The sequence below is a fragment of the Mustelus asterias genome, chromosome 11, assembly GCF_964213995.1.
Source record: "Mustelus asterias chromosome 11, sMusAst1.hap1.1, whole genome shotgun sequence".
NCBI lineage: Eukaryota > Metazoa > Chordata > Chondrichthyes > Carcharhiniformes > Triakidae > Mustelus > Mustelus asterias.
This window is the reverse complement of record NC_135811.1, coordinates 88375151-88402043: the sequence shown is the minus strand read 5'-3', so window position 1 is coordinate 88402043 and position 26893 is coordinate 88375151. Positions and strand designations below refer to the sequence as shown.

Genomic DNA, 26893 nt, shown 5'->3' with positions numbered 1-26893 from the left:
TTTACAGCACTTGGCCATTGTGTTGGTGCTGACTCTCCAAATGAGTGCCACTCCTCACCCTGCTCCCCGTCACCCTCCACATTCTTCCTTTTCAGATAAGAGTCCAATTCCCCCTCGAACACCTCGATTCCTCCACTACACCCTCAGGCAGCATGTTCCAGATCTTACGCACTCAGTGTGTGAAAAAGTTTCTCCTCGTGTCTCCATCGCTTCTGTTGCCAAATATCTTGAACCCGTGCCCAGCCCTCATTCCCAATCCTTCCACCAGCGTGAACGCTTTTTCCTTATCCACTTTCTCTGGACCCCTGAAGATTTTGAAGACCTCTCAACCTTTTTTTTTTGTCCCCCAATCAGAGGAGTCCCACCTTCTCCAATCTAGCTGCCAGACTGAAATTCCTCATCCTTGGAACCATTCTCGTGAATCTTTTCTGCACTCTTTCGCAGGCTGTCACATCTTTTCTGAAGTGTGGCACCTGGAACTGGATGCAAAATTCCAGATGAGAGATTGAATAGGTTGGGACTTTATTCCCTGGATCGTAGAAGATTGAGGGGAGATTTGATAGAGGTGTATAAGATTTTGATAGGTATAGATAGAGTGAATGCAAGCAGACTTTTGCCGCTGAGGCGAGGGGAGAAAAAAACCAGAGGGCATGGGTTAAGGGTGAAAGGAGAAAAGTTTAAAGGGAATATTAGGGGGGGCTTCTTCACGCAGAGAGTGGTGGGAGTGTGGAATGAGCTGCCGGATAAATTTAAGAAAAACTTGGACGGGTTCATGGATGAGAAGGGTGTGGAGGGATATGGTCCAAGTGCAGGTCAGTGGGACTAGGCAAAAAATGGTTCGGCACAGACAAGAAGGGCCAAAAGGCCTGTTTCTGAGCTGTAATTTTCTATGGTTCTATGAGGCTGAACCAGTGTTTTCTACAAGTTTAATGTAAGCTCCTTTCTCTTACATTCTGTGCCCCTTTGAAGGAAGCCTAGGATGCTTTAATTACCACTCTCTCAAGCTGTCTTGCCACCTTCAATGACTTGTATACAAAGATTCCTCTGCTCCCGCACCCCCTTTTAAAATCTAAAGAGAAAACGCTGGAAAATCTCAGCAGGTCTGGCAGCATCTGTAAGGAGAGAAAAGAGCTGACGTTTCGAGTCCAGACGACCCTTTGAAATCTAGCCAAATGAACTGACCAGCACCTCAGCATGAACAAAGTATATATTGTTATGAAGCGGAGGTTGACCCCCCTCTCCGAGAACTAACACCTAACCACTCAAAGAGTAGTACTCGCCCTATAATCTGTGAAAGTCAGTTTGCAGTGGTGCGATCTGCTCTTCAGAAGCTTTTAGTGGTTAAATAAAAATAACTCCCTGACACTCTCTCTAAAGTCAACAAGTAACACTTTATTTATCCAACTAACAGTGAACAAGTTAACTAAACTATTAACAGACCGAATAAAACATGATTCGAGTGGAATGCTGTTTAGATAAACACAGTTCCCACCCGTTAACAAAAAAACAGAATGTTGGCCACTCTCTAAATTATAACCAGGTTCGGCGTCTTCCGGAATATTCTGGGCCTTTTCTGCTGATTCTTCTGTATGGGACATTTTTCTTCTTTGGTACCTTTTCTATCGAGATGAGGTTTTGAGCTAGTAGCTGTGAGCTGTGGCAGTTGCTCTCCTCCTCTGTCGCACTGCCCCCTTCCTTTTATACCTGTGATGATGTATCAATATCCCCCACAATATGATTGGTCCTAGGTTGCCAAAACTGTCAGATTTAAATTTAATAGATCCTTGGGATCTAAGTGCCTAATTCAAATTGATTGGCTGAATTCAAAAAAATTCAAATGCCTGACAGCCTGTTGCCTTGGTAACCCTGCTGCTTGGCCTTTCGATGCAAATGTTTCATTTTGGGTTCTCTATGTACTTGCAGTTTTTTTTTTAGCCCAGAAAAAGTGCCACCATTTAACAGACAATTTTACAAATACCAATCTACAATTACTCGACTCAACTTCGCAACAATATTAACAAAAACTAGTGGGAGAAAATATTACATGGGTCTGGGGAGCAGGTGAAATGATATTTCTGGGGTCTTTGCTGTTACTGAAATGCCAACAAACGTGTGAGTTCCCTGAGACTGTGTATGTTTGAAGATGGCATTTATATTGTGTCACGTTGGATAAGAAATATCATTTGAAAAGCAACCTGATCATGACAGGTTTACCGTCAGCGGGGATCTTTCTGTACAGAACGATGGGCAGCAGCACACAATACAAAAGCTGATAGAAATCAAGTGTAACACAGCACATTTAAAGAACAGATCTTGACTGGGGAAAACCGGGTGATCAGAAAGAGCTGATGTGTTTGAGGTTTCAGGTTCACAAGGAGGGGGGGGAAGTTTTCCCCTCCCGCCCGCCATGGAAATGGTAGCGGGCGAGGGACGGGACCATGCAACGGTCCGTTGACCTCGGGCAGGATTTTCCAGTTTTGGGGCGTGCGCTGCTGGAAAATCCCACCCAAGATCTTGAAAATAGCATCTCCAGTGGAACTGTCTTTTAAACCGATAGGTATTGAATGTAAACGATGAAGTTAAATGGTGAATCAATGTAAAATAACAGTAAGATCTCAGCAGAAGTACCGTGTATAGTTTTGGACTCCACAATACAGGAAGAATGTTCAGGCGATCGAGAAACCCACAGTATAGATTCATTAGAATGCTACCTGTCATGGGGAAATAAAACAGCAACTTATATTAAACGTATTAAAAAACCCCAAACACTACATATGAGCGTTATCAAACAAAGCATGATGCTGAGCTGTGTAAGGGGTTAGTGATTAGATGACCAAATGTTTGTCCAAAGAATCAGAGAATCCCTCGAGTGCAGAAGGAGGCCATTCGGCCTATTGGGTCTGCACCAATTCTCTGACAGTGCATCCCATCCAGGCCCTATTCCCGTAACTCCCTGTATTTACCCCCCGCCACTTCCCTTAACCTACATATCTTGGGACACTAAGGGGCAATTTACAATGGCCAATCCACCTAACGCACACATCTTTGGACTGTGGGAGGAAACCCATGCAGACATGGGGAGAACGTGTAAACTCCACACAGTTACCCAAGGCCAGAATTGAACCCAGGTCCCTGGCGCTGTGTGGCAGCAGTGCTAACCACTGTACCACCATGCCACCCTAAAGTTGGCTTTTATATGGAGTGTCTTAAAAGAGAAAAGTGTGGCAGAGATGGGGAGAGATGAGAGTATTCCAAAGCTTAAAATACAAAACCAAACCATTGGGACTCTCCTTAGAGCAGAGAGATTATTGGATTACTTTTTAAAAGTTTATTTATTAGTGTCATAAGTAGGCTTACATTAACACTGCAATGAAGTTACTGTGAAAATCCCCTTGTCGCCACATTCTGGCATCTGTTCGGGTGCACTGAGAGAGAGTTTAACCTGGCCAATGTACCGAACCAGCATGTCTTTTGGACTATGGGAGGAAACCGGAGCACCCGGAGGAAATCCACACAGACACGGGGAGAATGTGTAAAGTCCAGACAGTGACCCAAGCCGGGAATCGAACCCAGGTCCCTGGTGCTGTGATGCAGCAGGGTCACCATATTTGGTGCAGGCGTTGAGAATTATGGTGAGATTGGGTAAATCGAGACGGGCTGTCTTCAGCAATTGAGGGGGTCAAGAATGAGAGATTGTAACTTTGAATGTAAGAGTTAGGACAGGATGGTAGAAACTTTGCTACTTGGTTTTGTGAGGCTGTAAACTGTACCAATTAGTGACCAAAGAAGAGACCCTCAACATTGAAGAATAAATTAGATAGGTGGTTGAAGTTAAAGAGATAAAGGGCCATGTGATCACTGCAGTACATGTGATTGGGGCTGAACACTATAGAGCAGAACCATCAAAACGGTTGGGCTGAATACCCTGTTGCCGAGTAGTAATTTCTACCTAATGCATTGAGTGTGTGCGCATATCGTGGTGTATGGAGTTGCTAAAGTCATTGAGGAGTCAGATTATTAAGCAGTGGCAAAAGGACAACCCCAGAAGCTCAAATTCATGGAGCACAATAAGGCTGAAAGAAAATGCCTTCATTATCAAATGTAGTCGAAATCCTCCTTGACGCAATGCCATGTTCCGCTGCTTCTATGTTTCATTCCATTCACCATTTGAAACCTCACAACTGATCATTCCATTTTCTGTTCTGAACTGCATTGGAGGATTTAGAATTATTTTCATACGAGATGGACGTCACAGACAGTGGCCTTCTCAACAACAGTAACAATAATAACAACGGCTGGCTATTTGTGAAGGTTTGTGGTGTTGGGAGTGCTGTTGGATTGGAAAACTCTGCATGGTGTGTGATCTCCACTTTGCTTTGGATTGCTCTTTCTCTCTCTTGTGTTTCCTTTCCGGTAGACACGAAAGGCCAGATTTTCCACCTTGGCGGAAGGGCTGTGGTAGGTTAGCACGGCCGACAATGGAACAGCCCAATTTCCATATCAGTGGCACCACCAAATTTCCCAGGATTGGCCCAGCTAAGATTGTTTTGATGTGGTTCTGGCTGACTGCCTACCTGCCCTGGGAAAGTGACCCCTGGGAGAGGGAGGAAAATTGCTGCCTGAGGCCTTCGACATCTGTCGTAGCAGAACAGCGCCACCTCCAGGGCAGGTGATGAGGAGCACCAGATTGAGCAGGGCAAACTATTTCTCCCATAAATGATTGGTCCACCTTTTACAGTAAGAAGTCTCACAACACCAGGTTAAAATCCAACAGGTTTATTTGGAAGCACAAGCTTTCAGAGCGCTGCTCCTTCATCAGGTGAGTGGACTCCACTCATCTGGTGAAGGAGCAGCGATTCGAAAGCTCGTGGTTCCACATAAACCCTGGTGGACTTTAACCTGGCGTTGTGAGACTTCTTACTGTGCCCACCCCATTTCAACACCAGCATCTCCACGTCATGGCCACCGTTTACAGAGCATTGGCCTCCAGGAAGGTGCTGCCATTGCTCAGAGCCAATGCCGCTGTTTATTTATGCATTCTAGTTATTCTTTTTGAATGTGGGAACCTGCGTCTGTGAAGACGTGTACACAAGGAAAACCCCAACGACAGGAATCCCAGGGATTCTCTCCAGTCACCATCTCGGAACTGCCTGAAATCGGGTGGCAAGGACAGGGGAAATCCAGCCTTTTTCGTGCCCATCTGTGAATAGGCTTTTCAGTAGCAGTAGAAACCTCTGCGAAGAATCAGGAAACCTTTTTAAATTAGAGCAGTTAATCGCTGTCGGGTCAGTTATAATATAATTTTTTTTTTGGCTATTTGGAAGTAAATCAAAAGAGCTAATGTCTTTGCCAGGAAAACTCTGTGGGGGGAATTCTTCAGACTTATATATTTTTGGGTGATAAATATCAGTTCTGTGGAATGGAACACAATTCCTCTTTTGAAAAGTAGTGTCAAGATCATAAATCAAACACAGCAGGTCATGTATAATGTAGGTCATGCACAGAGTAAAACTCTCAGTAGATTCCCTCTATACTTAGCAACTTTAAGCACAATTTACCATTTCCTACTCCAGATATCAATTGTTAATTTTTTTTTATTAATTCGATGCACATGTGGGTCGTTGGGTGGCCGGCATTTATTGCCCATCCCTACTTGCCCAGAGGGCGGTTGAGAGTCAAACACATTGCTGTGGTTCTGGAGACACGTGTAGGCCAGACCAGGTAGATTTCCTTCCCTAAGGGACATTCGTGAAGCAGATGGGTTTTTACAACAATTGACAATGGTTTCATGGTCGTCAGTAGATACCTAATTCCAGATATTTTTAATACTGAATTCAAATTCCACCGTCTGTTGTGGCGGGATTCGAACCCGGGTCCCCAGGTTTAATGTCTATTGTGGACATTTCAACTTTATTACGGACCAGATAAGAATGGCTCAAACTTGTTTTAGTGGCAACTGGCGAAGGGAGAGAGTAATCCAGTGCGGGCAGGCTTCACATGAGCCCAACAACTGAAGGATCACCTCTCCATATGATCACGCCATTTCTTCCCTTACAGGAAGTAATAAGGATTATTATTCCCTGCAATCCCCCTGCCAATTGCCAGACAGGTGTGCCATACCTGAGGTGCACCATGACTATTATGGGATCTGTAACCAGATTTCCAGGCAGAGGCTGCAGGAGAAACAGCTGCTGGCTACTCGGCCATTGGTCTTAGTGGCAGAAGGTACTTCTGGAGAAGGAAGAGGAAAGACTTCACCTTCAGCCAACTTTCTCCTTTAGAGTGCTGTCCAAGACCTGTGGCAATCCTTTTGGGGTCACCAGGAGTTCCTGAGGCAATGAAGTGTTAGTGAGTGAAGTGATGGAGAATAAATGTTCTTTGCTGGGAACTCAGTCCTCCATAGACACAGCAAAGAGACTCCAAGTGGGTGGAGTAGATTATGACTTTTACAATAGTGAAAGCCTGGTTGTATAAATACATATAAATATTATATAAATATACTGGGCGGCATGCTGGCACAGTGGTTAGCACTGCTGCCTCATAGCACCAGGGACCCAAGTTCAATTCCGGTCACTATCTGTGTGGAGTTTGCATGTTCTCCCTGTGTCTATGTGGGTTTCTTCTGGGTGCTCCTGTTTCCTCCCACACTCCAAAGATGTGCGGATTAGGTGGATTGGCCGTGCTAACTTGTCCTTTAGTGTCTGGGAGATTAGCAGACTAAATACTTTGGGATAAGGCTTGGGTGGGATTGTTGTCGTTGCAGACCTGATGGGCCGAATGGCCTCTTTCTGTACTGTAGGGATACTCTGATACTATACAACTACTGTGATACTAAATTTCATAGAAGTAAAAATCTATAGAGGTGTAAAAAGGGGCTACCAACTCCCCTTTTACACTATTGCACAAAGTTGTGATCTACCCCTGTGGGAGGTGAATTCATTTGTACAGTTCAGGTTACACAGGCTTAATAATTTAATATATAAATGCTAATACAGCTCCCTTACACATAAGCCCCAATATTTGCAGGGAGTCGGGAAGAGGGTGGGATATAGATAGATTGGGTGAGTGTGCAAAAATCTGGCAGATGGAGTATAATGTGGGAAAATTTGAAGTTATTCGCTTTGGCAGGAGGAATTTTTTTTAAAAGACTATTATTTCATTGGAGAAGGACTTCAGAATTCTGAGGTGTGGAGGGATCTGGGTGTCCTAGTGCATGAGTCACAAAGTGTAAATATGCAAGTACAGCAAATAACTAAGAAGGCTAACGGAATGCTGTCCTTCATTACGAGAGGAATTGAACACGTAAGTAAAGTTGCTTCAGTTATGCAGGACCTTGTTGAGGTTACATCCTGAATACTATGTGCAGTTTTGGTTTCCTTATTTAAGGAAGGATGTAAATGTGTTGGAGGTGGTTCAGAGGAGGTTTACGAGATTGATACCTGGAATGGACGGATTGCCTTTTGAGGAAAGGTTGGACAGGCTGGGCTTGTTTCCACTGGAGGTTAGAAGAGTGAGAGGGAGATTTGATTTAAGTGTACAAGATCCTGAATGGCTTTGACAAGGTGGATGTGGAAACGATGTTTCCTCTTGTGGGTGAGTCAACAACTAGAAGCGGCTGTTTTAAAATGAAGATTTGCCCTTTTGGCGATGAGGAGAAGGCGGTGGAGGCAGGGTCATAGATCCATAGAATCCCTACAATACAGAAGGAGGTCATTTGGCCCATCGGTCTGCACCGACAACAATCCCACCCAGGCCCTACCTCCGTAACCCCACATATTTACCCTGCTAATCCCCCCGAAACTAGGGTCAATTTATCATGGCCAGTCAAACTGACCCGCACATCTTTGGACTGTGGGAGGAAACCGGAGCACCCGGAGGAAACCCACGCAGACACAGGGAGAATGTGCAAACTCCACACAGACAGTGACCTGAGGCCGGAATTGAACCCGGGTCCCTGGTGCTGTGAGGCAGCAGTGCTAACCACTGTGCTGCCCCTTGAATATATTTAAGGCGGAGATGGATAGATTCTTGTTCGGCAAGGAAATCAAAGGTTATTGGGGGTAGATGGGAATGTTGAACTTGAAACACAGACAAATAAGCCATAGTCTTATCGAATGGCGGAGCGGACATGCGGGGCCGAATGGCCTGCTTCTGCTCCTGTTTCATTTGGTTATATGGTGGAAGAATTTGTGGACGGGATACCTGGAAGTAAAGTTTCCCTGCGCACCCTGCCAAGTTTAAAGGGAGAATGTCTTTTTTAAATTTTTCAACAGTTTTCCTACCCAGGGGTCAGCCGGATTGGCAAGGGGCGGCTATGGGGCAGATCTGACATCATGGATGGAGTTGTGGGGGAGGGATTCAGACCTCTGTTAGTTCATGCATCGTGGCGGGGGCGGCATGGGTTTGAAGTTAGTGAGAGTTGGAGTGGGGGGTCAGAGTGGGGGTGTGGGTCAGATGTTTGCAGGAAATCTGATGCATATGGGTAAGCTTGTTGGCACTGGGGGTGGCACTATAGCCCCTGCTGCCTCTGAAGCAGTGCAGTAAAGATGCCTACCTCACGAATCTAGGCATTCTAATCTCCATGCTTTAAATGTAAAAATTGTGTTAAAGCAGAGGCCACTTTAAAAGCTATTAACAATTCTGCCACCCACGGAGAGCAGGTGGAGGTTGCCTGACCCTTCTCTGTTTTAAAATAGGAGTAGGAAGTCTCACAACACCAGGTTTATTTGGAATCACAAGCTTTCGGAGCGCTGCCCCTTCCTCAGGTGATCAGTGGTTATTGGGGGTAGATGGGAATGTTGAACTTGAAAAACAAACAGATAAGCCATGATCTTATCAAATGGCGGGGCAGACCTGAGGGGCTGAATGGCCTCCTTCTGCTCCTTTTTCAAATGGTTATATGGTGGAGGAATTTACAGATGGGATACCTGGAAGTAAAGTTTCCCTGCGCACCCTCCCAAGTTTAAAGGGAGGATGTCTTTTTTAATTTTTCAACGGTTTTCCCAGCGGTCAGCCTGATTGGCAAAGGGCGGGTGATGAAGGAGCAGCGCTCCGAAAGCTCGTGATTCCAAATAAACCTGTTGGACTTTAACCTGATGTTGAGAGACTTCTTACTGTGCCCACCCCAGTCCAATGCCGGCATCTCCACACCATTATATTGGAGGGCAGGGGTTGGATTTGAGAATTTCAGAATTTTTACCTTCCCCATCTTGGGGTTGGGGGGTAGGTTTAAATTGCCCTCCTGGAGTGGCCCAAATTTTCTGCTTGTGTGCTTGCCACCCCAATGGGGTGGCACAGTAGTTAGCACTGCTGCCTCACAGCGCCAGGGACCCGGGTTCAATTCTGGCCTTGGGTCACTGTGTGGAGTTTGCACATTCTCCCCGGGTCTGCGTGTGTTTCCGCCGGGTGCTCTGGTTTCCTCCCATAGTCCAAAGATGTGAAGGTTAGGTTGATTGGCCATGCTAAATTGCCCCTTAGTGTCAGGGGGATTAGCAGGGTAAATAGGGGATAGGGCCTGGGTAGGATTGTTGTCAGTGCAGTCTTGATGGGCTGAATGGCCTCCCTCTACACTGTAGGGATCCTATCCTAATAATATCTCCCATTCATTGTCCAGCTGATCCTGCCGGTGGGATCTCCCAGTCCTGTCGACTGCGAGCTCCCGCCACAGATTCCCTGGTGGCCGAGGGTGTGAACAATGGGGAGACCCATTGTCAGCAGCGGGACTGGAAGATGTTGCCACTGGCCAATGGTGGGTTGCCTCCGCTGCCTCAAATTGCGCTGCAGAGTGGAGGTGGGGTGGGGAGGGTGAGGAAAATCCCACCCACTGTAATGGACAGGAAATATCACAGGCTGCTCAGTGTACAGGAGAGACCCAACCTGACTCGAGTTGTCCTGAAGGACATTCTCTTCAACGTTGAGAATATCATTAGCGTTACAACAAAGGCCTGCTGAATCGCAAAGAAAGGATAAGCCTTGGGTGATACTGAAGCGCTGTTTACAATGCCAATGGATGAAGAGTTTTAAATAACAACTGGTCACTTGATGAATATATCCTATCAACACTAAAGTGTGAACCACAATACCTCCTTTGTCCACCGAACGCATTTCTGACAAAATTGATTTACTCGATCGCAGTCACAGAAACTTTTTCTGAAGCAAAACAGAGCTGCAAGGCTTCAAAATATCGCCCTTTCCCTAAAATAATGGAAGCTTTAAACTCAGAAGCTGTTGTTGTTGGGATTAAATTTTATTGTTCCGTGCAGTGTGACGATGCAGTCCATTTGACCGTCAAGGGCTGGACTTTCATTCCCAGGCTGGACACCAATGGTCAGAAAACTTCCCCGCTCAGCCCACATGCCTCGGAAGAAAGTAGCCGCAGTGCCATTTGCGGGCTGGAGTAGGGCCAACCGAATCGGGGAAGGGGTCAGAGGGCAGCTACAGAGGCTGCTGGGTGTCCAAGCGGCCTGTTTAAAAGGCCTGTCTCGGCGCTGTAGGACTGTGTCCCAGATAAAATGAGGAAAAGAAATTCCCACCAACCCTCACCACCACACACACACACAAACACACATGCTCACACGCACACATGCAGACACGCACGCACACACACACACGTACACACACGCACGTACACACACACAAACGCACGCACGCTCACACGCACACACACACACATGCAGGCACGCACACACACACACACGCACACACACACAACACACACACGCTCACACACACACATGCTCACACACACACGTAAGCACGCGTACACACACGCATACACACACATGCACACACACACGCTCACACACACACATGCTTACACGCACACCCGCTCACACACACACACGCTCACACACACACGCACACCCACACACACACACACTCACCTACACACAAACTCCCCTTCCACTCATCCATGCCAACTGGAGGGGCATTGCTAGGCATGGAAGGACCATGGGAGTAGATGAGGCTTAGCTGGCATAAGGGGCATGAGTAACCAGGGTGTTGGGGGTGAGGGGGGGGGCATACTTCAGCATAGGGGGCATGAGCAGTATCTTTTGAATCACCTTTTGAGTGTGCCCTTCTTGCACACTATGTTTCATTATAGAGTGCTCTGAGGAAGCGTGAACCATGGCTCTTGAAAAGCCAGGCCTGCCACCATGAAACTTGCAGAGGAGTAGGACATGCCTCTCTTCAATGGAGACAGTCAGGTCGGCTGCGCCGGGTGTGGTCTTTTGAACTGAACCTGCCCGCACCCTGAAGAAACACTTCCCGAAAATCAGCCAGCCAGGGAATGTGGTCAGGAATCCCAGAATCGGGACAGGCCCAGAGTTCTTAAAGGGTTCCCCGAGTCATCCCTGCTCAGTGAAACTCCATCCCTAACAGCTGGTGCCACAGAGTGACGCAGCTGAATCTCTGCCTGGAATCACACTGACTTCCCGCTTTAATAGGAACACAGAATGGAGGTCAGACTGTCCCCTGACACAGGAAGGAATTGTGGGGTGTGTCAGTGAGAGAGTCATCTCCAGACTGTTTTCTCAAGCTGATTCAGAATGGCCAGCCTCAGGCCTCTGAGCTGGGATGGCTGCATGATTTGGGGAAGATATAAAGAATGCCTTTTTAAAAAATGTATGTGGATGAACACCATACAATTGTGACATATTAGTGGTCATTCTCACTGCACTTTAGATATTCTCTCTTTACAGATGGCTGAGGTTGGATGTTATAATGAGGCATTCAAGTCTGTTGCTGATTCTCTAATATCTATATGTACATACATATATTTATTTGTTTCCCTTCTTTATTCATTTAACAACTGGAAATTTGCATAGAATCCCTACAGTGCAGAAGGAGGCCATTAGGCTCATCGAGTCTGCAATGATTCCACAACAGAGTATCCACCTCGGCCCTCTCCCCGTAACCCCACTTATTTACCCCACTAATCCCTCTGAGTTGCACATCTTTGGACACTTAAGGGGCAATTTATCATGGCCAATCCACTAACCTGCACATCTTTGGACTTTGGGAGGAAACCGGAGCATCTGGAGAACCATAAGACATAGGAGCAGAATTAGGCTAGTGGGCCCATCAAGTCTGCTCTGCCATTCAATCATGGCTGATATTTTTTTCATCCCCATTCTTCTGCCTTTATAAGGAAACCCAGACACGGGGAGAACGTGCAAACTCCACACAGTCACCCAAGGCAGTATTGAACCCGGCTCCCTGGCAGGGTGGAGGTGGGGTGGGGAGGGTGGGGAAAATCGCCTCAGGAAACAGTGCTAACCACTGTGCCACCGTGCCGCCCTCTACATCCAAAAACTGGTCTTCCTCCCTGATATGTCAGATCATCTTGATGAGTTTTTTTTCTCTCTCACTTTGACTGCTGTTCCCTATCATCTCTGCACTGATGCAAACGGGGTTGTCCTGTGAAAATTGTCAGTATAACTTGGTCCGAGCACTGAAATCTCCTCAGTAGGTGGTTTCACACCCTTCAGTCTTCGCATCTGGTGTTATAACTCAATTCCTGTGCAAAACCGCTTGTAAAATGTGTTCAGGTGATTTATTGGGCACATGTCAATTAATTAAACAGTGATCTGAATCTTCAGAAGTTGCGAACATTTCCGCACATCCTTTCGAGACATTTAAAATGTGTTCGAACCCACTACAGCTGTGAGCATGCATAAGTGTGGACCTGCATGGAGCTTCCTCTGACCGACTATGTACATGCATCTTGTAGTTTAATTGTGATAAAAACAGAGAATGCTGGAAAAAACGCAACAGGTCTGACAGCACCCGTAGGGAGAGTAAACAGAGTCTGTTTAGCTCTTCATCAGAACACAAAGAGAGGGAAAATGTGTTGGCTATTCTACCGTAGCTGAGAGAGATTGCAACAAAGACGTAGCAAACTTAAGAACAAGAGACAGATGGGCCGGTGTGGGAATGGGGGGGGGGGAAGGGAGAGTTTTCACATTGAGTCAAAAGAATGTGTAGTTGTGCGCCAAATTCTCCGTTCTCACTGGCAGCAGTGACGGGGAGTGCAACATTGGAGAACTCCAGCCACCCTTTCAGCATCTACCCTTTGAAAGTCCTTTAGGATTAGCTCACCTTCTAAACTCTGGGCCTAGTTTACTCAACCTCTCCTCATGGAAAATCCCCTCAGCCTAGGGTTCAACCTAGTGAACCTCCATTACATTCTCTTTAAGGCAGCTATATCCTTCGTTTGGTAAGGAGACCAGAATTGTACACATTATTCCTGGCGAGGCTTCACCAGGGCTCCATATAATTGCAGCAAGACCCCTTTACTCTTAGGCTCCCATTCATTTGTAATAAAGACCATAATACCATTTGCTTTCCTGATTACTTGTCATGTGATGACTTATGTGTGCATTGGGCAGAATATTATGTAAAAATTCTTAGTGTCAAAATGGGAGAGAATCGCACCGATTTTCTGGGCGAGCTCCCAGTTGCAATCGTAAAACACCTAAGTGAAAAAAAAACCCAGATGCAATTCTCGCCAACAGGGGGAGGGGCGGAGCCTAATCTCACCTTAAAGGCGGTTGCTGAGTTCTTGGGGCGCCATTGCGCAGGTGCCGCAATCACCCAGTGTACTGGGAGATCTCCTGTCATCTCCCCCCCCACCCCACCCCCCTGGACATACTGGCGGGTCGAGCCAGTAAGATCGCAGCCACAGTTTTTCAGTCACTCCAAAAGGGCAGCAAAACCAGCCTCCAAATGGCACAATCCTGTCACTGCCCAGGTTTGCTGCAATCCCCATTCTCTCTTCCAGCAACCAGGAATAGTAAAGCAAAATCTAAGGGAATACGCAGCACCATTTGTACATGACAGAAATATATATTTTAACAAAAAATAATGAAAAAAAAGCAGGTGGCAAACTTAAGTACTTAAAGTAGCCAAAATACGGAAAGCCAGGCAGGAATTTGTGATGCTATCTGGTAGATTGATCCATGATGAATTTTCCCATTATTCTGTATATTGGAGACATACTTCAAAGAACAAAAACAGTACTGCACAGGAACAGACCCTTCGGCCCACCAAACCTGTGCCGATCACATTGTCCTACCTTGACCAACCGCCTGTATCCCTCTATAGCTGACCTGTTCATGTGTCTATCCAGATATGTCTTAAATGTCACTAACGTATCTGCCTCAACCACCTCCCTTGGGAGTGCATTCCAGGCCCCCACCACCCTCTGTGTAAAAAACTTCCCCCCCACATCTCCACTGAACATTTCCCCCCTTATCTTGAACCTGTAATTGTCATTTCTGCCCTGGGAAAAAGCTTCCAACTCTTCACCTTATCTACGCCCCTCATAATTTTATAAACTTCTATCAGATCACCCTTCAGCCTCCGTCTCTCCAGGGAGAAGAATCCCAGTTTATTCAATCTCTCCTCGTAGCTAATACCCTCCATACCAGACAACATCCTGGTAAATCTTTTGTGTACTCCCTACCAACCTTTGGGACATGTTTGCTAACACTAAAGCATTATACCCAAATGTATTCTCATGTGAATTAAATGCCTCAATTTGGTTGTCGAGTACACTTGGATTTAATTCTTTTCCCCGCGCCCCCCAGGCCACTGCACATGCTTGTGACAAACGAGCCTTATGTTGTGTCAATGGGGATCTTTTGCTGGCACCTAGTGGTAAAGTAACGATGGTTCTTCAACATTCGTCATGCCCAATGTGATTCAGCTGGGGGCATTTTATTGTTTCAATTAGCAAAGCTCGATGAGTAGAAGAAGAATCTGCACATCGACACAAAGACGCAAGTATCAAGTACAGCGCACTAACACTCCCACCACAACTGTAGGCAACAGACGTACACCATGTTCCGGCTGCGTATCCTCAACATTTCTGTCAGTGACTTCAAAGCAAATCTGTCGCTGAATTCACACCATCGTGTAAACAAAAGAGACTTGGCACTGAAAAGCCAAGTTAAACTGTGTACTTTCAGTAATAATATAATGATAATACAAGGCCTGGAATGACAGTAGGGAGCTGCAAAAGTTATATTGGCTGAACTAAAAAGGGAAAATGTTCCAAACCACAGATTGAGCGACATCAGCAGTGAGAGAAACAGAATTAATGCTTCAGTTGTGAACTTATGCATTCAGTTGACGTGAGGATCGTGAGGTTGGCAGGGCATGTTGTGATGAGGATATTGTGACTTTGCAACAGGATATAGACAGATTGGGTGACTGGGCGAAAACCAGGCAAATAGAGTTTAACGTGGGGAAGCACGAGGTCATGCACTGTGGTTGGAGGAATCAAAAGGCAGAATATTATCTAAATGGAGAGAGATTGCAGGTGAGTGAAGTACAGAGGGATCTAGGTGTTCGAGTGCATGAATTACAAAAAACTAGTAAACAGGTCCAACAAGTAGTTAAGAAGGAAAATGGCATTTTGGACTTCATTGCAAAAGGTTTGGAGTTTAAAAGTAGGGAGGATTTGTTGCAATTGTGCAGTGTTGGTGAGGCCTCAACTGGAATACTGTATACAGATTTGGTCTCCTTACCTAATAAAAAGGATATAGTAACATTGGAAGCAGTCCAAAGGAGATTCACCAGGCTAATTCCTGGGGTGCGAGGGTTGTTCTATCAAGAAAGATGAAATAGTCTGGGTTTGTATTCCTTGGGAATTTAGAAGAATGAGGGGTGACCTTATTCAAACATAAGATCCTGAGGGGGCTTGACAGGGTAGATGGTGAGTTGTTTTCACTAGTTGAAGAGTGTGGAACAAGGGGACACAGCTACAAGATAAAGGGCCAGTCATTTAAAACTGGGGTGCATAGAAATTTCTTCCCGCAGAGGGTGGTGAATCTCTGGAATTCTCTGCACCAAAGGGTATTTGAGGCTGGATCATTAGAAGTATTTAAAGTGGAGGTGGATAAATATTTGACAGATCGAGGAATAGAGGGCGATGGGGAAAGGGCACAGAAAAGGAGTATAGATCAGCCATGACCCTATTGAATGGCGGGGCAGCCTTGAAGGACCTGGTGGCCTACTCCTGCTTCTATTTCTTGCATTCTTGAGTACTTATTGTCCATTTGTTCCTTAAAATGGAACACTTTCTATAACAAGGAGAACTCAGGGAGTGTAAAAAATACCAGAAGGAAGAAGCTAACGCCTGTTTTTGATTAAAATGTAAATGGTTGTTAAATTGACTGGCATTGTGAAAGTGTTTAGATGCATTAGATTGCTTTCTCAAGTGGAGAAAATGCTCCTCTGCATTCCACAGAATAGTGAATCTAGTATGAATATGTAAACGGGACGCTGTGGCTTGATTTTCATATTGATTTTTGTCCTAACATCTGCTGAAGCTTTGAAACACTCTTTTAGTATTAATTTGGTACAGCACCAGTAAGCTTTAAAATAACCCTGGCAAGTCTTTGAAATGCTCATGAAACTTTCTAAGTAAACAGCAAACATACAAAATTCAATTGAATAAAATATCACCACCTTACAAGCTCACAAACATGTCAGTCAAATACAACCATTCATATTCCCATGCAAAAAAAATCCTCTTTACACCTCAAGCTATTCCAAATAAACTAACAGGCATTGAAAACCACTGAAGGCCAGATAATATTTACAAGTACATAAATCTTTCAATTATACAAAGCTAAAATTCCCCTCCAGAGCCTTGTAACCAGCCTTCTGCAGAGCTCTTGCATTCATGGGTTTGAAGATCAGTCAAGCATTCATAATGGATCCCCCCACAGCTGTGTTAACAAAGGCTCTAAAGCTGACTGAATGAAATTTTTGAAGATGTTGAACAGATGGCTGAACTGTCGATTAAAGAATGGTACGGTGACACAGTGGTTAGCACTGCTGCTGCTCAGCGCCAGGGACCCGATTTCAATTCCGGTCTTGGGTGACTGTGTGGAGTTTGCATGTTCTCTTCGTGTCTGCGTGGGTTTCCTCCGGGTGCTCTGGTTTCCTCCCACTCCCCAAAGATGTGCAGATTAGGTGGATTGGCCATGCTAAATTGTCCTATGGTTCGGGGGAATTAGCAGGGTAAATTTGTGTGGTTATGGGGATAGGGCCTGGGTGGGATGCTCTTTTGGAGAGTAGGTGCAGACTCGATGGGCCAAATGGCCTCCTTCTGCACTGTAGTGATTCTATGATTCTGTGATCTGGAAGGGGCATGGATTCTATGAAGGGGGCATGGGTGCTTTGTTAGATATATGGGTGATATGGAGGGGCAAGGGTGGTATAGAGAGATAATGGGGTGAATGCAGGGTCATGAATGTGGGTGAGAGAGTGAGGGCCAGCTATGCATATAACTGGGCCGATGTGCCAGTGGACAGAGATGGGCCTTCTAATTTTCCCAGCGAGACCTTCACAGCAACTTCAGGCCTACTTCGAGAGGTGGTGGGCCTGTTCTCACCTCCTCTGGATGAGGTGGGCACTGCCTGAATTGAGGCGGGATTACGGAGTCAGGAAAATTCCCGGCTCCCAATTCCCACTTTGAAAACAAAAATCCAATCCAATATTTCAAGTTTGACTAAAGCTATTGAAACTTCTCAAATTATCTGGTTGTTATCCACCCTTTGGAGCATAAATTCCCTCCAGTTGACTATTGGGAAGACTAGAAACCTTTTTGTTGGGTTCCATGGCACAGACCTCTTTCTCTGGTCACCGATTACTACCCCTATACTGACAACTATCTGAGGCTCAACCAGAGGTGTTTATAATCTATATTTTCCTCATCTCAGCTTTCCCATCAGTAAGACTGTCTTCCACTTCTGTAATACTGCCCATCTCCATCCCTCTGTCAGCCCAGTTGCTGCTTAAACGCTCATTCACCAACTCACCTATTTTCTCAGGAGGCTAAGGAAATTCGGCATGTCCACTACAATTTTCACCAACTTTTACAGGTGCACCATGGAAAGCACCCTTTTTGGGTGCATCACAGCTTGGTATGGCTCCGGCTCTGTCCAAGACCGCAAAAAACTACAAAGGGTTGTGAACGTAGCCCAGTCTATCACGCAAACCAGCCTCTCACCCATTCACTCTGTCTATACTTCCCCCTGCCTCAGAAAAGCAGCCAGCATAATTAAGGACCCCGCGCACCCCGGACATTCTCTCTTCCACCTTCTTCCGCCAGGAAAAAGATACAAAAGTCTGAGGTCACGTACCAACCGACTCAAAAACAGCTTCTTCCCTGCTATCATCAGACTTTTAATGGACCTACCTCGTATTAAGTTGATCTTTCTCTACATGTGTTGCGGGGTTCTCTGGAGGCTAGGTATCGTCAAAGCCAATACAAAGGTTCACAAAAGCCAGTGTCCGGGTTAAAGATGTTTATTAACCAGCAATCGATGAGTATTGGACAATAATAAATCAAATCAAATCAAATCAAATCATGCTTTTATTACTTCCAGATCCAACTATTTCAATGTTCCCCCTGCCGGTCTCTCATCTTACACCCTCCGTACACTTGAATTCATCCGATACTCTGCCGCTTGTATCCTAACTCATGCCAAGTTCCGCCCACCCATCATCCCTGGCTCTTGGTCCAGAAACTGTGTACAGTTCTGGTCACCCTATTATAGAAAGGATATTGTTAAACTAGAAAGAGTGCAGAAGAGCTTTACTAGGATGCTATCGAGACTTGGTGGTTTGAGTTATAAGGAGAGGCTGGATAGACTGGGACTTTTTTCTCTGGAGCATAGAAGGCTGAGGGGTGATCCTATAGAGGTCTTTAAAATAATGAGGGGCATAGATCAGCTAGATAGTCAATATCTTTTCCCAAAGGTAGGGGAGTCTAAAACTAAAGGGCATAGATTTAAGGTGAGAGGGGAGAGATACAAAAGAGTCCAGAGGGGCGGTTATTTTCATGCGGAGGGTGGTGAGTGTCTGGAACAAGCTACCAGAGGTAGTAGGAGAGGCGGGTACAATTTTGTCTTTTAAAAAGCATTTAGACAATTACATGGGTACGATGGATATAGAGGGATATGGGCCAAATGTGGGCAATTGGGACTAGCTGAGGGGTTTAAAAAAAAGGGCGGCATGGACAAGTTGGGCTGAAGGGCCTGTTTCCATGCTGTAAACCTCTATGACTCGATGACTCTAAATGCCTCCAGTTTAAAACACCTAGGCCCTGATTTTACTGGCACGCCTGCCCCGATTTCAGGGTGAGCGAGGCACGCAGAACGGCATTCTCCGTTGCCTTGGGCGCAATCGTACGAGCCTCGGGTGGGCGTGCCGGTAAAATTCCAGCCCTAACCTCCCGTTCAGATTCCGTTGTGGCCTCGCCCTGCCCTACCCTCCAGCTCCAGGGGGAACTCTGCATTCCTCCAATCCAGGCCTCTTGCCCATCAAAGATTTCCTTCCCCATCCAGATTCGTTGTCTGAGTTTTCAGCTGTCCGGATCCTAAGCTCTGGAATCCCCTCCATAAACCTCTCCTTTCAGATGCTCACTGTAAACCTACCTCTTGTGAGCAAGATTTTGATCTCTGTCCTGGTATCTCTTCATGTGGTTCAGTCTGAAAGTTTATCTGATAATGGTTGTGAAGCACCATAGGATGTTTGTGTTATGTTAAAGGTACTTTATAAAGGTGATTTTGTACGATTATAGACTGAACAATCTTTGGTCATTTGTGTCTTTCCCTGTCTGAGAATGCGAGCCATAATGGTCGTTCTTTCTGGTTATCTGTGCCAAAAATAGTAACTCAAGGATGTCTTCATTAATTCACCAGCTGTTATGGATTCAGCTCCCTGATGGGGAAATGTTTGTAATTGATATTTTTCTAGACATTTGGCAGGGATGAAGCAATCTATTGGGTAGCTTTTGCAACAGCAGGGGGGGGCCGTGACAGGTAAAGGCACCATTCCGATGCAAGCACTTATCGTTGCCGTGGTTGCCTTGTTTAATTTGCGGCAATCGCATTGTGTCAAAATGACTAAACAGCTTTAGGAGAAACAGGATATTGCCTACTTGAAAGCACTAAAAAAAAACAAATGGTTATGCGGTCGTAAAACAGCAGAGCACTTAAGAAAATGAAATTCTGCCCTGCGTTGATGCTGACAATGTAATGAAATTTCTACCTGGGGAAGTCTTTCATTAATATTGAATGACTCATGCCTGTAAGGTTGCTGCTTCAGGCACCTCTGATTTAGCATGGTAGGGTAAAACAGTTCACTTTGAGATCTACATTCAGTTTTGATAAATTGCCGGGGTTATATAGATATATATATATAGAAGTTTCCTCGCGCTACATATTTTTGCAAGAATAGGATGAGCTACACACAGCTGAGATGTCAACTAGTAAAAGGAAATCACGGATACGATTCTGCAGCCTCCCGGCCATGTGTTTCCTGCCGGCGGGAGGTGGCGTGTTGTTTGCTAGCGGCGGGATTCTCTGGTCCCGCCGCTGTCAATGGGAATTCCCATTTACGTCACCCCACCTCGGTGGGAAACGTGCGGGCGGGGGTGCGTTTCCGGTGGGACCGGACAATTCCACCCCACCCCCCGCCCCATGGCATGAACGGCCGGAGAATTCCGGTCCAGATGTTTCACAGATTGAAATTGTAATTAGTCCAGAGGTGCAGAAAAGATAATCGAGGTGTGGTCCTGGTGGTGACTCACCTGATGAAGGAGCCGCGCTCCGAAAGCTCGTGATACCAAACAGACCTGTTAGACTTTAACCTGGTGTTGTGAGGCTTCCTGCGGTGTGGTCCTTAACAGATGTGATCCTTAGCAGATGTGCTGGTGTCCTTCAAAGTGTGTCTCGCCTGCCTCTTCCCTTTTCTGCATGAAAAACACGTGTGTGAAACTTTATGGTGGCGGCAATTCTGAAACCAGCACTGGATGTGGCTTGTGGAATGGAATTGGGCAAGAACTGCCCATCTCTGCTGGACTAGCGACCAAGCTTCACTGAACCTCCGTCTTCCAGTCCAAGTTAAGCGACAACGGCTGATTCGAGCAATTTTAACGAATATATTTCCTTTCAGTTACAATATTTCTCACAAATATCCATGGGTGTGGAGGGAAGGCAGAGAGAACTGAGTGAAGAAGTCCACAAAATATGTGCAGTAGACAGAAAGATTCGAATCATATCCTATTCCATTGTATGCTTTGTTCTCCTGTGTTGTTTAGCCTTCCCATTATCAAATTCATTTATCTTGAATAGGCTTCGGGTCGGAGCTAATGTGTGCTTGAGACGGAGCTTAACAGGTCTAATATCTGCCATCTCTCAGTAATATCCTTTTCCCAGTAACCTTCCCCCGGTTTTCTTTTGACTGATTTTGTGGAGGGGGGTGGGGGAGGAAATACATTGCTCATACACTGCCTAATGTCACCACCAGACAGGAGAATACGCGACAGATGAAGAGGAGGAAGAGATGAGCCCTATGTTCGTTAACAATGACATGGCAATTGAAGTTTTTGATCTAGCAGAGAATGAAGATATGCTTTCGCCTGTTGAAATGGATCCTGAAAAGCTGGTCCATAAGTTCAAGGAGGTAAGAGATTTATCCATTCCCTCATCATTCGGCGTTATTATACTCATTTTTATTATCCTTTTCCTTCCTGCCATTTCTTTGTGTCTCTCCGCACAAAGGGACTTGGGAGTCCTTGTTCAAGACTCTCTTAAGGTTAATGTGCAGGTTCATTCGGCAGTTAGGAAGGCAAATTCAATGTTAGCATTCATGTCGAGAGGGCTAGAAAACAAGAGCAGGGATGTACTTCCTGAGGTTGTTGTAAGCTCTGGTCAGACCCCATTTGGAGTATTGTGAGCAGTTTTGGGCCCCTAAGGAAGGATGTGCTGGCCTTGGAAAGGGTCCAGAGGAGGTTCACAAGAATGATCCCTGGAATGAAGAGCTTGTCGTATGAGGAACGGTTGAGGACTCTGGGTCTGTACTCATTGGAGTTTAGAAGGATGAGGGAGGGTCTTATTAAAACTTACAGGATACTGCGAGGCCTGGATAGAGTGGACGTGGAGAGGATGTTTCCACTCATAGGAAAACCAGAGGGCACAACCTCAGGCTAGAGACGATCCTTTAAAACAGAGATGACGAGGATTTCTTCAGTCAGAGAGTGGTGAATCCGTGGAACTCTTTGCTGCAGAAGGCTGTGGAGGCCAGGTCATTGAGTGTCTTTAAGACAGAAATAGATAGATTCTTGATTAATAAGGGGATATGGGGTTATGGGAAAAAGGCAGGAGAATGGGGATGAGAAAAATATCAGCCATTTTTGAATGGCAGAGCAGACTCGATGGGCCGAGTGGCCTAATTCTGCTCCTATGTCTTATGGTCTCGTGGTCTATTGTTTTCCTGTGCCCTCTGCTGATGCCATTCTGTAGCCAGCCCCCAGTTGGTGTCAAAGAGCAGTCTAAGATTACTGCCTGAACATTTTGTTCTCCTTTTGGAGAATTGCTTGGCCTCCACAAGGTGCCACCTTAGGGTGGTACAGTTGAGTGGAGGAGCCCAATCCTTAAGTTTATTTATTAGTGTCACAAGTAGGCTTACTGCAATCAAGTTACTGTGAAAATCCCCTAGTCGTCACACTCTGGAGACTGTTCAGGTACACCGAGGGAAAGTTTAGCATGGCCCAATGCACCTAACCAGCACGTCTTTCAGACTGTAGGAGGAAACCAGAGCACCCAGAGAAAACCCACGCAGACACGGGGAGAACGTGCAGACTCTGGACAGACTGACCCAAGCCGGGAATCGAACCCGGGTCTCTGGCACTGTGAGGCAGCAGTGCTAACCACTGTGCCACCCATTCTAGATATAAATCCAAAGTAAAAGCAGAAAATGCCAGAAATACTCAGCATTTGTGGAGAGAGAAACACAGTTCGTGTTTCGGGTTGACGGCCTCTGATTCAAACCGGGAAAAGTTAGAGATGTGACAGGTTTTGAGCACGGGATGGCTGGGACCTGGCCAGAAAGGCAGACCTCTGATCGGGCAGAAGTTAGTCTTACAGAGCCAAAGGGAGTGGTGATGGGGCAAGAAAAACCAAAGACATGCCTCGAGCAGGCGTGCTGCCGCCAGAAAGCACGAGTAAGAGAAAAAACTGAAAGGTGTGAAGCAATGGAAGCAAAATGGCGTTGCGATTTGAAATTGTTCAACTGCAGGTTGAGCTCAGAAGGCTGAAGAATGCCTAATGGAAAGCTGAGGTGTTCCTCAATCTTGTGTTGAGCTTCACTGGAACATTGCGGCAGGCCGAGGCTACAGATATCAGCGTCAGAGAATTAAATTCACAGGCTACTGGAAGTCATGCTTGCAGACTGAACAGAGGTGTTCTGTAAAGCGGTCACCTAATCAGTATTTGGTTTCGCCAATGTAGCGGAGACTGCATTGTGAGCAGCAAATACAGTATACTAAATACAGGACGCTACATTTTACACTAAGAACATAAGAACTAGAAGTAGGAGTAGGCCATCTGGCCCCTCGAGCCTGCTCCGCCGTTCAGTAAGATCATGGCTGATCTTTTCGTGGACTCAGCTCCACATATCCGCCTGCTCACCAAAACCCCTAATTCCTTTACTGTTCAAAAATCTATCTATCCTTGCCTTAAAAACATTCAATGAGGTAGCCTCAACAGCTTCACTAGGCAGGGAAATCCACAGATTCACAACCCTTTGTGTGTAGAAGTTCCTCCTCAACTCAGTCCTAAATCTGCTTCCCTTTATTTAGAGGTTATGTCCCCTAGTTCTGGTTTCACCCACCAGTGGAAACAACCTCCCTGCTTTTATCTTATCTATTCTCTTCATAATTTTAGACGTTTCTATAAGATCTCCCCTCATTCTTCTAAATTCCAATGAGTATAGTCCCAGTCTACTCGGTCTCTCCTCATAAGCCAACCCTCTAAACTCCGGAATCAACCCAGTGAATCTCCTCTGCACCCCCTCCAGTGCCAGTATATCCTTTCTCAAGTAACTGTACACAGTACTCCAGGTGTGGCCTCACTCGCACCTTATACAGCTGCAACATAACCTCCCTGTTTTTAAACTTCATCCCTCTCGCAATAAAAGACAAAAATCCATTTGCCTTCTTAATTACCCGCTGCACCTGCAAACCAACTTTTTGTGATTCAGGCACAAGGACACCCAGGTCCCTCTGCACAGCAGCATGCTGCAATTTTTTACCATTTAAATAATAGTCCATTTTGCTGTTATTCTTAGCAAAATGGATGATTTCACTAAATGCAGTATTCTAAATTATTCACTAAATACAGTATACTAAATTGTATATTAAATACGGTATACTAGATTGTACACTAAACACAATATACTATTGCTAAGCTGGAAGGAATGTTTGGGGCCTTGCACAGTGAGGAGAGAGGAGATAAAGGGGCAGGTGTTATATCTCCTGCACTTGCATGGAAAGGTGCCATGGGAGGGGAACAGGTTGTTGGATGTGATTGAGGAGATAATGTTTTTTTCCATCTCGCTGCAGCATGTTAGAGTTGCAGTCGCAAAGTACCACAGGTATAATAAGCTATTTGTGAACTGTTAGATGACTTAAGTTAACTGTATCTTGGTTGTCACATTCAATGCATTACCGTCACTGAATCCCCTATTATCAAAATCCTGGGAGGTTACAATTGACCAGAAACTGAACTAGATCAGCCGTATAAATACTGTGGCTACAAGAGCAGTTCAGAGACTAGCTGATCTTGCAGTGAGTAACTCACCTCCTGACTCCACAAAGCCTGTCCACCATCTGCAAGGCACAAGTCAGGAGTGCGATGGAATGCTTTGCAATTGCTTGGATTAGTGCAGCTTCAACAATACTCAAAAAACTCGGCACCATCCAGGACAAAGCAGCCCACTTTATCAACATCACACCCACCAGCTTAATCGTTCACTCCCTCCATCGCCAATGCAGAGTAGCGGCAGTGTAAACTACCTACAAGATGTACTGCAGCAACTCACCAAGCCTCCTTCAACAGCATCTTCCAAACCCATGACCTCTACCTAAGGACAGCAAATGCATTGCAAGTGCCCATAGAAGCCATGCACCATCCTGACTTGGAACGATATTGCAATTCCTTCACTGTCTCTGGGTCAAAATACCAGAACTCCTTTCCTAACTCACCGTGAGTGTACCCACATCACATGGACTGCAGCGCTTCAAGAAGGCAGCTCACCACCACCTTTTTAAAAGTAATTTAGGAACGAGCAACAAATGTTGGCCTTGCCAGCGGTGCCCACATCCCGTGAAAAAATAAAAAAAGATGTACATTGTGACAATTGTTAGACACTGTGTGGGGAATGATATTTGGTAATAGTTCAAAGAGTTGTCCAGCAAATAGATCATCTCAACCAGACCTCAGAACCCAGTTCTTAAATTTTCCTTTTTGTTTAATTCTGCATCTTTGGGATGTGTCGCTGGCAAGGGCACCATTATTGCCCTGCTGAGGTGATACTTGAAGTGTCTGTATATGTATAACACCAAGATTGCATCAAGGGCAGCACGGTGGCACAGTGGTTAGCACTGCTGCCTCACAGTGCCAGGAACCTGGGTTCAATTCCGGCCTTGGGTCACTATCTGTGTGGCGTTTGCACACTCTCCCCGTGTCTGCGTGGGTTTCCTCCAGGTGCTCCGGTTTCCTCCCACAAGATGTGCAGGTTTCGGTTGATTGGCCATGCTAAATTGCTCCTTAGTGTCAGGGGGATTTGCAGGGTAAATATGAGGGGTTATGGGAATAGGGCCTGGGTGGGATTGTGGTCGGTGCAGACTCAATGGACCGAATGGCCTCCTTCTGCACTGTAGGGATTCAATGATTCTATGTGACTGAACTCCCTCAATTCCAATTGGTGGAATTTCAGGACTTTGACCATGCTGATTGAGGAACAATCATGCTTGTTCAAGTTGGAATGGTGTGTGACTTGGAGGGCTATTTGGATACCATGGTGTTTCCATACACCTATTGCCCTTGATTTTCTAGACGATGGAAGTCATGGTTTGTGAGGTGCTGCCAAAGGAACCTTGTCAAATTGGCATTCGTGGGCCATGGGCATCACTGGCTGGCCAGCATTTACTGCCCATCCCTAGTTGCCCTTGAACTGAGTGGCTTGTTGGGCCATTTCGGAGGGCAGTTGAGAGTCAATCACATTGTTGTGGTTCTGGAGTCACATGTCGGCCAGACCAGATAAGGACGGTGGATTTCCTTCCCTGAAGGACATTAGTGAACCGGATGGGTTTTTCCAATAATCGACAATGGTTTCATGGTCATCAGTAGATTCTTAGTTCCAGATATTTTTTACTGAATTTAAATTCCACCATCTGCCGTGGTGGGATTGGAACCTGGGTCTCCAGAACATGAGCTGAGTTTCTGGATTAATAGTCCAGCTAACCCAAAGCTGCTCTGATACCTGGAACTACCAACCGACTCAAGAGCAGCTTCTTCCCTGCTGCCATCAAACTTCCGAATGGCCCTATCACATATTAAGCTGATCACTCTCTCTTCACTCTGTCTGTAACACTATATTCTACACCCTCTCCTTTCCTTCTCTCCTATGTACTCTATGCACGGTATGCTTTGTATAGCGCACAAGAAACAATACTTTTCACTGTATCCCAATACATGTGACAGTAATAAATCAAATCAATCAATTCATTCAACCAAAATTGTTAGACAATGGCTGAATTATAGTGTAGTCAAATCTAATTTAGTCCTGTAGATTTAAATTCTGGCATGCCCACCTTCCAGTCTGGAAATGAAGAATAATTTACCATAATGGTAAATTATGAAGTATATGCATTCACAAGTAGGGTGCCTGATGACGCAGTCACTGCAGAGATCATTCCTTGCACCCAGTTTACTCCAGCCCACTGTCCAATTTCACTCCCCCCCCCCCCGCCCCTAACCCCTGGGGCCTGAAATGGGACATTATGATTCATAGAAACCCTACAGTGCAG

At 45.7% G+C, this 26893-nt stretch overlaps 1 protein-coding gene across 1 annotated transcript in view; it reads left to right on the top strand.

The window, feature by feature from the left end:
- The window catches only part of LOC144500642 (neurabin-2-like), a 275662-nt gene that overhangs the window by 215329 nt on the left and 33440 nt on the right, over positions 1-26893 (top strand). Inside the window, exon 7 of the mRNA XM_078223903.1 lies at positions 21331-21486. Within this exon, the coding sequence (XP_078080029.1) occupies positions 21331-21486 (156 nt within the window). The remainder of the gene's footprint in view (positions 1-21330; positions 21487-26893) is intronic.